We start from the raw sequence: 12,821 nt of genomic DNA, 5'->3' as shown, positions 1-12,821 counted from the left end.
TTTTGTGTTCAGTCAAACTGCTTTAAGTCTCTAGTAAAATATACACCACCAGAAGATTGGTGAAACCCTGCAAATAGCTACAACTTGTGAATTGACTTGCTATAGCGCTGTCCAGTGAAGCGCGGTCACAGTCGCACCCTCGGGCGGGTCAAATAATAAAACATAACATTCTGATTAATTGTGGGCGGGTCGCGCGGGCGGATGATATGTAAGGGATAATGTATAGAGAGGCGGTCGTTATTGTGACGATGCAGGGTTGAATCAATGGAGGAAGCAGGATCCAAAAGCAACAGATTTATTAATTAAACTAGGAACAAGACAGACTCAGATAAAGGAACAAAACTAGGGAACAGAACAACCAGACTAAAACAACATCACAAATAACAAGAACCCACAAACACTGAACCAAGACACAGGGTATAAATACAGTGACTAACCAGCTAAACAAGATAACAAGGGGGGCGTGACTAAGAGAAAACACCTGGGGATACTAATAAACTAGAAAAACTACAAAGGACTACAAAACCTGACACAGAACAGGAAATAACTAAAGACCACACAAGACGAGGGAAACACAAGACAGGAATCATTACATAGCCCCCCACTTAAGGAGTGGATTCCAGACACTCCTCAAAAAACAATAGTCCAGGAGGGTGGTGGATCGGAGGCGGAACTGGGGGCGGGATGGAGGGCCAGGCCCATGGAACGGAAGAGGGCCTGGAGACTGCGACAGGACGAGAGACCAGGGTGGAGCAGGCTGTGCAGGCGACCAGGGCGGAGCAGGCTGTGCAGGCAACCAGGGCGGAGCAGGCTGTGCAGGCAACCCGGGCGGAGACGACCCTTCGGGCGGCCAGGGCGGAGACGACCCTTCGGGCGGCCACGGCGGAGACGACCCTTCGGGCGGCCACGGCGGAGACGACCCTTCTGGCGGCCACGGCGGAGACGACCCTTCTGGCGGCCACGGCGGAGACGACCCTTCTGGCGGCCACGGCGGAGACGACCCTTCTGGCGGCCACGGCGGAGACGACCCTTCTGGCGGCCACGGCGGAGACGACCCTTCTGGCGGCCACGGCGGAGACGACCCTTCTGGCGGCCACGGCGGAGACGACCCTTCTGGCGGCCACGGCGGAGACGACCCTTCAGGCGGCCAGGGCGGAGACGACCCTTCAGGCGGCCACGGCGAAGACGACCCTTCAGGCGGCCAGGGCGGAACAGGAGACCACCCCTCTGGCGGTCCTGGCGGATCGGGCTGGTCCGGAGGTGTATTGCCCCCCCCCAAAATTTTCTTAGGGAGGCTCCCCGGTAAAGAGTCCTGGACCAGCGATGAAGAGGGCTTTGAGCTGGGCAGGACCAGCGGCGAAGAGGGCTCTGAGCTGGGCAGGACCAGCGGCGAAGAGGGCTCTGAGCTGGGCAGGACCAGCGGCGAAGAGGGCTCTGAGCTGGGCAGGACCAGCGGCGAAGAGAGCTCTGAACTGGACGGAACCAGCGGTGAAGGAGACTCTGAACTGGGCGGGACCAGCGGTGAAGGAGACTCTGAGCTGGGCGGGACCAGCGGTGAAGAGGACTCTGAGCTGGGCTGGACCAGCGGTGAAGAGGACTCAGAGCTGGGCGGGACCAGCGGCGAAGGAGACTCTGGGCTGGCGTGAAGTGCAGGCTTGGCTGGACTGGCGTGAAGCTCTGGATCATCGGAAGTGACGTGAACAGTCTCTGGATCAGCAAAAGTGACGTGTTTAGTCTCTGGATCAGCAGAAGCGACGTGAACAGTCTCTGGATCAGCAGAAGCGACGTGAACAGTCTCTGGATCAGCAGAAGCGACGTGAACAGTCTCTGGATCAGCAGAAGCGACGTGAACAGTCTCTGGATCAGCAGAAGCGACGTGAACAGTCTCTGGATCAGCAGAAGCGACGTGAACAGTCTCTGGAATGAGAGCTAATGTGGGAGTACCATGTTTCTCTTCCGTGATCCCCACAGCATATCCCGAATCACTCAGCTGCAGGGCCAAGTTAATATAAAGTTCTAAAGTGCCGTGGGGAGAGTGCAGTGGCATGGTTGACCCAAGTGGCTCTGATAGTCCCCCTCTAAAAAAGATCATGAGGCACATAGGGTCAATAGGGGTAACATTTGCCAGATTGATAAACTCCTGTACGTATTCCTCAATGATCCGGTCTCCCTGACGGAGACACATAATCCGTCCTACAGGATTCCTGGAGATCATTGTTGCTGGATCCTCGTTGTTTGGTGGGTTCTTCTGTGACGATGCAGGGTTGAATCAATGGAGGAAGCAGGATCCAAAAGCAACAGATTTATTAATTAAACTAGGAACAAGACAGACTCAGATAAAGGAACAAAACTAGGGAACAGAACAACCAGACTAAAACAACATCACAAATAACAAGAACCCACAAACACTGAACCAAGACACAGGGTATAAATACAGTGACTAACCAGCTAAACAAGATAACAAGGGGGGCGTGACTAAGAGAAAACACCTGGGGATACTAATAAACTAGAAAAACTACAAAGGACTACAAAACCTGACACAGAACAGGAAATAACTAAAGACCACACAAGACGAGGGAAACACAAGACAGGAATCATTACAGTTATAGTGAATAACAAGCCCGACAGGCTGAACGAGTTCGCGTCGGGGTCTTGACATCCTGAAGGGCTTGTTATTCGCTATAACAACCGCCTCTCTATACATTATCCCGCTTATTACATGGCTACCTACAAAATAAATAAATAATTTGACACAAATTATTGATTTAAAAAGGAGTTTATTGTTTTAAAAACGATTGTATTGCTTCCGCCAAAGAAAATAGTCCGTTCCGCGTCCATAGCAACGCGCTGTTTTGCATGGCAACGGTCTGTTATAGTCATAGACAGTATAAGAAGTGGACAGAGCCATCTCATTGGATCTCAATTGAGACAAGTGAAGCCCATTTTTAGCGATTTCTTAGCACTTCCTTTCCTGACGCGCAGACTCAAACCGAGCAAAGCGTTACACGGACCACGTGAGCAACCCGTCTGTCTTCTAGTAGCTGTGCCAAGAGAAATCTGAATCATTCCCTTCCGAATCTTGCAGAGACGGAGAGTGTGAGTAGGAGCTGTCCATGAGCTAGGAGCGGGAGCAACTTTTGCTAGGTATTCTGATTAATTATATTGTCATTTTGCCTCCACGTCCCCCGATTGTCCGCGAGCTTCTCCTCCCGTCCATACGGTAATCTCTCTACTGTGCGACAGAGAGTCGCGTGGTTATGACGCAATCGTTAGCCTACTTTTACAAAAACTGCTTCTACTGGGCCATAACATAAGCTACAAGGTAATGGAGCATTTTATACATTGTCGTGTTTCTTTAGAAATAAATAATGGACAAATGGAGTCTTCAAACGCCTCAGATGTAAAGTTATTCGCTGTCAAAGTGACGCCAAAATGAATGGGAGTCAATGGGATGCTAACTGCAGGTGAAGTCCTGCTACAAGATGGTGGCACGCGGCCGGCTTCAACTTCCGGTCGACTTCCTTCCCGCCTGGTTATAGTTCGCAGCGGTCTCGCAGCATTCTACATTGGAATTCAGCCAAGCCATGTAATAAGAATCATTATATGGTAATATGGAAACAATGTGTAGGCCTACGTGTTTGTGAGTGTGTCGCTGAAATCTGATTGGTTGATTAACTGCTGTTTGGCGGGAACTGCCAGATACACACAAAATCATGTCAAAATGACCACCTGGGAATATTTGCGTAAATACAGTCGGTCATGTCTTAAATTAAAGTAAAGCCGTCTTTGCACACCACATTCAAACTCTTGGAATTCGCCACCCAGTGGCAGGAGTAAAGATCTTTTTATGACAGTATGCGCAACATGTAGCATAAAAGCACATCTTATGATATACTCTTACGTGTAGCTAACGCCACATAGTCTCGCACTTCAAATTATTGTAATTTTTGTTTGTATTTTTGTATTTTCAAAATACAAATTCCTTGTATTTTAATTAAATGCTTTTTTCACCGCAGTATTTTGTATTGTATATAAATACATTTGATGAGTAAGTATTTGTAATTAAAAACTTTTTGATGTATTTGTGCCCATCTCTGCGCTTGGTGTGTATAAAGTTAAAGGCGCAGACAGATACTGAGGGGCCATGCAGTACCTTATATGTTAGCATAAGGGTTTTAAAAGCATCTATATTTTAGGGGCTCTGTATTTAGAACAATTATTCCCTTGCAGTCACACACACACATGTAGCCTCGCGTTTATTTAGTTTTCCCCTTTTATTCAAAATAATCACAAACTTGCTAACTATAATGGATTGTATGATATATGTTGATTGTCAATAAAAGTGAAGGTGTTAAAACACATTTAATTATCATTGATAAACAGGGGCGTCATGCAAGCCAAAATTCTGGGGGGGCACAATCTGAGACGTTGCAATTGTTTTCTGACGGGTGATATGGATCATGTTAGGAGGGGTCAGGGTTTCTCCCCCTGAAATTTTTTAAATTCTGGCTGCTAAACATACCATTTCAATGCAGTTTGGGAGGGACAGAAATACCTTAACGGAGCTAGCAGCAACCCTCCTCTATCTGAGGACTAAGTTAAAGTATCTATTTTGTAAGTTTATGTAAAAGACAGGTTGATGAAAGAACTGTAAGCTCAAATTCAAAAGCTTTTGAAGTCTACTTCATTAAAGCATGTTTACACACACACTTACTGTACACTTAGGCCTACTACACATGATTTTAAAAACAGTACCATTGCAGTTTTTATGTTATGATTTTAAATTGGTATGTGACCTAAGAACGATCTTACATTAAAGGTACATAAAGGTGCTGAGGTCTGACTTTGTGGTGCTCTGAAATTAAGTTATTTTAATATTAATATGTGATGAAGGACTTTGAAAGAAGTTTGACAGATTTCAGTGCTGAATAAGGTTAACACTACCCCGTTTATTTGAAAATGGTTAATATTTGACAGAAATGTAAAAAAGTAATCAAATCAAATGCAATATGTAACATTACTTTAGTAGAATCATTGAAATACTGTAGTTACACTGCTCATTATTATATTTTAAATAAGGAACAGATGTTTCAAAACCGATCAGATAACGTTACTATGGCTTTGTATGGCAGTAACGTTAGCCAACTAGTTTACGGTTAGACTAGGCTAGCTATCGATAACGTTACACTGACACAACTTAAGTTAATGCTCTGAATTCGCAGCTAATATCAAATCCATAACTTTTTGATCAAGTTAAAATTTCCAGGTCAACCACAAATAATCCCACTACCTTTTAATATCATCCGATAACTAATTCAATGCCGATTTGTTGCTTTGCCCACTTACCACTTCAAGACCATCTGTAAAACATTGCCAGCCCAACGTGCGAGACGAGTGAGTTGCTTGAACATACACAGCAAAGATTCTAGAGCACGCGCGTAGCGTTGATATACACAGACACCATATTAGGAAAAAGGGGCGGGCTGATGCTGACCGATTTATTACACATCCAGAAGAATACATTTGAGTCGTTATAGGCTCTGGTATATTATGGAGCATAATAGGAATAAAGTTGTGACAAAAAAAAATATCAGCGAGGAAAGATCTGAGGGGGCACGTGCCCCCTCACTTTGAATGGGCATGACGCTGATTGATATAGCCTAACGCGCCACGAGTTTGCGCCGTAATTCAGAGGATCTGTCGGATTTAGGCCTACATCGCGTAAATTCATTAATTTTTTCCCGAAATCCATAAAAGTAAGCCCTTTGAACTGGGAGAAAAAAAGAGTAAACTTTATTGGTTTATACACAATAAGCATCTGATATGAATAAAACACTTCGTCAAATTATAATTGAAAGGATTATTATTGCAGCTCGCAGGCAGTGTGGAATCTGAATAAAAAAACTTTTGTTTTTTACAGTAGCCTACTTGATTTTAAAGATTACCACGGCAAACAATTTTTTTTCTGTGCATTAGCTTGCATGGATTAATTGTTCACCGCAAGACTATATAACTTGCGCTAACAAAGTAAATAGGGTCCATTTTGAGTTCATGCCGACTTCAAGGCCATCTTCAAATTTAATTTTAGCATACACATTGAAAACGAACAGTCTTTCTCTTTCAGGAAAAATGGACAAACAATGCCACATTGGTGCCACATCGTACCATCAAAATGTTGTCAAATAAAATGCTCTCTATAGCACTCGAATGTCCAATGACTGCTGTAGCATTAGCAGGAAATTGTGGTGTTGTTCAGGGCCGTAACCATTATAGACAATAATTACAAATGGCTAAATTGTCCTCACTAATATTCATAATGCACCGCTCTATTTCTTGTTAAGATGACATCAAGTTTCAAAAGTTACATTTTTAGCTACAGCGTTCTAACAGCGCTCGTCAATGTCAAATGATTGAGATGGCCAATCAAATCAAAGAAGGCGGGGCTTACTGTTCACAGAAGACGAGTGTTTTAACAGTGAAAGAGTGCATGGTTGGTAAAGTAGTTAAACGTTATATTTGACAACTGTTTTACAATAGAAAAATATAATCTAGCAATGCAAACTACTCAACTTTATTAATACATTTTGCCATTTTAAATGGGAAAATATACTATAATTTACAATTCATGCAATTCATAACGGGATATTACCAATAAGAGTGAATGTGTGCATATTTTAAAATAAAATATATATTTTACATTTATTCATTTAGCTGACGCTTTTATCCAAAGCGACTTACAATTGCTATACATGTCAGAGGTCGCACGCCTCTGGAGCAACTAGGGGTTAAGTGTCTTGCTCAGGGACACATTGGTGTCACACCAAAGGCATGTGTCTTATCCACTGCGCCATCACCACCCATATAAGCAAATAGTTAAAATTAATTTCTTCATAACGACTTAAAACTCATTTTATTCTCTTAATTTCCTTCTAATCCTATAATTATTTAACTCCTTTAATGTCTGAGACCTAATATAATTATGTGGTTGAAAACACTTAACTGTTGTGATATGGGCTATAAAAAGCACCGAGTGCCTCTGTTTCAGGCTCAGCTCAAACCCAATATATTATTTTCTAATACCCTGACCCTAGATTGTGAAACTGGAGTTTATTGTTTAAATGTGGTCAGTATATCGACAACCACTGTAAGGAGAGCGCGTGCGGAAAGCCCTTATATGGAGATGGGCGTGTTTTATGCAAATGACTAACCTCGTGCCCGCTCATTTAGAAATACTCTAAATTCACCAACGATGATAATAACAAATTCATATGTGCGAACGTGTTGTGAATTAGGCGGATACTGTCCTGTGTACAAATACGAAATAATCCACGCAGTATTAGTGAAAGAGACCCATTGTGGCCATTTAACTTGTTAACTGTTTTGAGTGACTCCGATTGTAATGGAATAAAGATTTTTTTTTGCGTGTGTGTGACTGTGAGATAAATGTGTATCGTGTTTGGAAGTCACGTCTCAATCTAAAACGAATTACCGGACAAATACGTTTTGTGTTAAAAATAAAATTAAGTGTCTTACACAGAACTATAGCTTGTTTTGAAAAAAAAAAAAGCTTAAGATTTCATATTTTGTGCACCAGAAACAAACAAAAAAACTAACTATTTTGCATTTGTTTTTCACTACTTAAGATTATTTCGGAAAGATTTATTAGTAGAAAACTGAAGTGTATGACAGAAATGTGTGAATTTGATGTGCTTTTTTAGGACCACTTAGAATGTAAAGAACAACATTATACAGTTATTTATTTTATTAGGAAATACAATATACATAAAAATGACTTTAAATTATATGTAAATCTTTTGGAACAAACAAAAGCATTCGCAATAAATAAAAAAAACACTTAAAACATACTATGCTTTGAAAGCACTGGACTTGATGCAATTTATCTATTTTTACTTTTTATTTCTTTATTTCCTGGCAGCTAATGTTAATGTCATAATGTGAATAATTATATAGCCTATAGTAATAATTAATAGCAAATGATCGTTGCGACGGAAGTGAATCAAACAAAACTAACTTTATCTGGACAATAACTGTATTCCGAGTGCCTCTGTTTCAGGCTCAGCTCAAACCCAATATATTATTTTCTAATACCCTGACCCTAGATTGTGAAACTGGAGTTTATTGTTTAGATGTGGTCAGTATATCGACAACCACTGTAAGGAGAGCGCGTGCGGAAAGCCCTTATATGGAGATGGCGTGGGCGTGTTTTATGCAAATGACTAACCTCGTGCACGCTCATTTAGAAATACTCTAAATTCACCAACGATAGATCTGCTGTAAAGCCTAAACAATCTCTGTTACTGTAATCTCCTGTTATCACTGTAAAGCTGCTGTGAAACACTCTATAGATTGTTAAAGCGCTGTATAAATGAAGATGACTTGACTACAGTTAAAGCTGGCTCGACACATCTCAGGCGATTTCAGATTTATATGATTTAACAACAACATGGATGAGATGATAAAATGATGCGACTGTTAGCGAGTTGATTCATTTATTGTTCCTGCTAATTGTGAAAGTTTTAACACACTTGTTTTAAATACTTCCACACATTCCAGCATGACAAAACTTATAGTTATTTTACCATATCAACACTATATAGAGAAATAAATGCGGCAAAATTGGGAAGATATCACTGAACATTTATTTAACCATAGCTAAACTAAATTTCTTACGACATATATAATACATCATACAATTATTATTATTTTAGTCTTATATCTGTTATTTAAAGGTTGAGGTAACTTTCTTTAATGCTGATCTGGGTTGGGTACCAAACACCTTACTTTTACAAACTCCTTACTCTTACTTACTCCTTTACTTTTTTTTATGGCACCGACTGAATTACGTCGGTACCGATTCACATTGAACCAGTCTGTGCCTGAGAACGATCTGTGCGCGAGAGTAAGACTATTAACATGCGAATCCTGCATTTTTTTTTTTTTTTTTATTTAACATGTGTTAAAATCTACACAACAAAACAAAACCACATAATTGTAATAGACAGGTGTGTACGGAAGCCCTGAACCGCAAAGCAAAAAAAAAAAAAAAGCATTTCGAGGTTAAAGTCGAAACATTTCAAGAATAGGTCGAAACATTTCGAGAATACAGTCTTCCGTCGAGGACTTCCGCGTGCGCGCTTGCCGTGGTTTCACATCGCCGCACAGCATCATGACGGCGCGCGCGTTTCACTGTTATCTGGGCTTTCAACAAAAGGAAACTCTACAGGTGCCAATCTACCAACATGGCATTAGGCTATCATTATAGGCCGTTATAAAATACACCGCTTTCATACTGTAGGCCTACACTCAAAGCGCTTCACATTCATATCAGGAATGTCTCCTCAACCACCAGTGCCAGTGGTTTTTATATCTGAGGAAATCACGGGATCCGGCCAAATGACTGGATACAGAATGATGCACTTAAAATGTGTCCAGAACGTATTTACGGTGAAGAGGGAGACGGTGCGGTTACTGTTAAGATGACCCAGATGGTGTTGCCTATAGACGAGCACGAAAACACGTCAGAAACACTGACACACACAGTTTGGACCAGATTGTGAACTCCGGCGGAGTCTGTGTGCTCGTCTATAGGCAACGCCATGGAAATGCAAGATTAGTGTAGAATTTCCTTTTGTTGAAAGGCCCAGATAAAAGTAAAAAGCTACTATTTTGTGTAGATCCATGTCCGAGGCAGGTCGACTTCACAAGCGCATTGCATACACACAAACACGCACGCAGCGCGCCCGCGGAAACACGCGCTCTGCGCCAGTGGACGCGCACCGTGCCCGCGGAAACACGCGCACCGTTATGAATGCGCACACACGCAACTAGGGGTGCACCGATCCGATATTAGGATCGGATATCGGCCGCGATACTGATAAAATAGCTGGATCGGGGATCGGAAAAAATAACAGATCCACGGGCCGATCCAGGTTTTTTTTTTTTTTTGTCGTCGCAGCAGAACCTACGTCATTCAGCTTCACGTGTGTCGCATGCTAGAAGCAACATGGAGCGAGCCAGAGGCCGTTTCTCAATACCAAGTACGCAAACTTCGGACTTGCGTCCGTCCTTGGTAGTTCGGACTTGCCAAGTTCGACTTTGGAGAACGAACTCCCGAGGACGAGAGGATGCGAGTCCGGTTATTCTGCAAATGGAACAGCAGCGCTCTTGATCGCGTCACTCAGCTCGCTCTGGCTACTCCGGTCATCTCTTTATGTATATTTTAGCCAACAATAAAACGAAGTATGTTATAAAACACCACTCTGCCTCTTTTCATTTAAAAAAAAAAAATTAAACATATTAATGGCCACATAAATGTGGTTCAGGCAAACGCGTACATTGATTATCTTTACTGCATATATTTATAACAACACGAAATATAAAACACAACCCTGCTTCTTTTTGTTTTCATTTTTAAAAATATGAAACATAATGATAATTAAAACTGACATTTAAATTTGCCATTGCTAATTAGGTGAGCATTCACAGGTCATGTTTGTGATGGTGGTGTGACACTGCACTACATTACAATGTTTGGTTATTATTATTTGTATGTGTGATCAAGTTGTTGTTCGACCAACTTTTTATTTTTTTATTCTCAGGTACAGCTGCTATGTTGCATTTTAAATTCCTGTTTGCAGGACTTTGCACTTTATATTTTTACATGTTTACAATTTTTGGAAACTGTCAGATTACTATTGTATGTTTGACCAATACACTGTTTTTTTGTTTCCACTGCTACATTTTTTTTTTTTTTACATTTATTTAAAGAAGTTTGATTATATTCTATTTTCGATTTGAATGCACAATTGTTTTTTAAATAAATAAGAATTCAACACATTACATACATCTGTTATTTTGTCTTAGTTATGTTTAGTTAGTAAAGTCTGGTGCCTTTAGTCTCTTCAAGGAAGGTATAAGGTGGAAGGTATACAGTTTATTATTAATTCAACTATAGTATCGGATCGGTATCGGGTATCGACAGATACACAAAGCCCAGGCATCGGTATCGGTATCGGGACTGAAAAAGTCGGATCGGTGCACCCCTACACGCAACTTCTACGGAAGACTGTATTCTCGTAATGTTTCGACTTTAATCTCGAAATGCTAGAAATGCCTTTCAGCTGATAAAAATACTTTGTTCTTAAGTCCCTTTATTACACAATTGCATCACAATACATAACATGCCTTTATTTTATATGTAATTTAAACTCAACATCACTGAGCCCGAAGGCAGCGGCATCATGTCGATAACTAGTTTTGAAACAGCTCTGACCAAGTCCAACTAAAATAAATAATGAACAAATAAAATATAAAACAGCATGAAATAAGATCTGCCAATCAGTAATACATTAATAAAATATATTCAACTTTCATATTTTTAGAAGGGCTGTGAATTAAAACAACCATAGTGACCGTGTTTACTCCTTTCTTTTCAGCCATTGGATGGATGGCGAACAACTACACCGCAAAGATAATAAATAAAACGCTTTCTTAAAAAAATAATAATAATAAAATAACGCATGCACGTTTTCTTAATGTTCATTAAGGACAAGAAAACTGACCATTTGTCGAATCTGAATGCCAGTTTAGAGATTTTTGCTGTATGATTTAGTTTCATTCATATCTCTAGGTCGTTTGCCTGAATTATTTAGTTAACAACACTATCCAAGCGGTAACTGCGAACACACGGAGTTTTACAACAACAAAACAACTTACAATCATCAAGAGAGTCTCTGCTGTTATTCCTTCTCATGATGCACGACACATTCCCACGGTTAGTAAGTAGGCTAGAGGTAACTGCAGGCTGGAGCAATGGGCGTTCCACGAGGTCGGAAAGGAATGGGGCGTGCCAGGAGGAACGGGGCGTGCCGTGAGGTCTTTACAATTGGACGCGAAAGCTTCCTGATCCGCATAAAAGCGAGCCATATACTTAATCACTTTTGGCCAACAAACAATTATACAAGACCAAATACATTTCTTTCACTGTGAAAATAGCAATAATGATATTGAGAATACATTCTCAAATTTATGGCGCGGGTTACATGACGTCATCACCACCGCGACTTTTTAAAAATCATTAAAAAACAAATTAAATTATTATTTTAAAGATAAAAATGTCTCCTGACACTATTAAAGTCATACTAGTTTTGTACTTTCATTTAAAGTACATACAAACTAATAGTAATGTTATTTTTTATAATAATGGTACAGCAAATGTTTTTGCTGTAAGGCATACATATATACGTGTTTGATCAAACACTCACCATATAATTATAAAATGAAGTAAAAACGGTTTAATAAACTTCTTTTAAGTGACATTAATCAATTAAGCAAAACAAACACCATTTTATCCAAAAAACATTTATTCAGTTGTCTTTACAATTATTTTTTTTTGAAACGTCAATTGAATTTGTCATCAAAGGCTTGTGTTCTAAGTCAAAACTCATTCCTTCACTGATTCATACTATAGTAGCAACTGTCCGCACAAATGAACAGTCTAAAAACTCAAATGGTGTCTTAAGCATAAAAAATTAAAAATTAAATTCTATGGCATCATTTGAACCTTTCATATAAACAAAGTTAATAAATTTCAGTAGTTTTAAAGCTGTTGAGATAATTGAAAAACTTTTGTCCAGAAATTTGCATGTCAGGTTGGCACAACTGCAAACATGGTTATTTTATTATGGTAATTACAGTATACATGATATAATTCATCGTTCAGAGGAGCCTTAATGATGAGTGAAAAGAGTTGTAGATCTCTCTAATACTGGTAAAAACTGCTTTCAAGTATGGGTAGGTTG

The 12,821-nt window shown here is 40.4% G+C and overlaps 1 protein-coding gene across 2 annotated transcripts; it reads right to left on the bottom strand.

The window, feature by feature from the left end:
• Positions 1-280: 280 nt before the first annotated feature.
• On the bottom strand, positions 281-11,793 carry LOC311095007 (uncharacterized protein). 2 transcript variants are annotated; one of them, XM_084133290.1, is made up of 2 exons: positions 11,737-11,791; positions 281-2,315 (listed from the first exon to the last, which is right to left on the bottom strand). In XM_084133290.1, exon 2 carries the CDS (start codon positions 2,213-2,215, stop codon positions 590-592), a length of 1,626 nt encoding a protein of 541 aa, XP_083989416.1. In that variant the 5' UTR covers positions 2,216-2,315; positions 11,737-11,791; the 3' UTR covers positions 281-589. The 2 variants fall into 2 exon arrangements, with proteins under 2 accessions (XP_083989416.1, XP_083989415.1); XM_084133289.1 differs by having other exon boundaries at positions 282-2,248; positions 11,737-11,793.
• Positions 11,794-12,821: the final 1,028 nt, after the last annotated feature.

Source organism: Abramis brama, assembly GCF_963993115.1.
Source record: "Abramis brama genome assembly, chromosome: 1".
In the NCBI taxonomy this organism is placed as follows: domain Eukaryota; kingdom Metazoa; phylum Chordata; class Actinopteri; order Cypriniformes; family Leuciscidae; genus Abramis; species Abramis brama.
The sequence above is the reverse complement of the archived record's forward strand: the minus strand, read 5'-3'. Positions and strand labels throughout refer to the sequence as shown.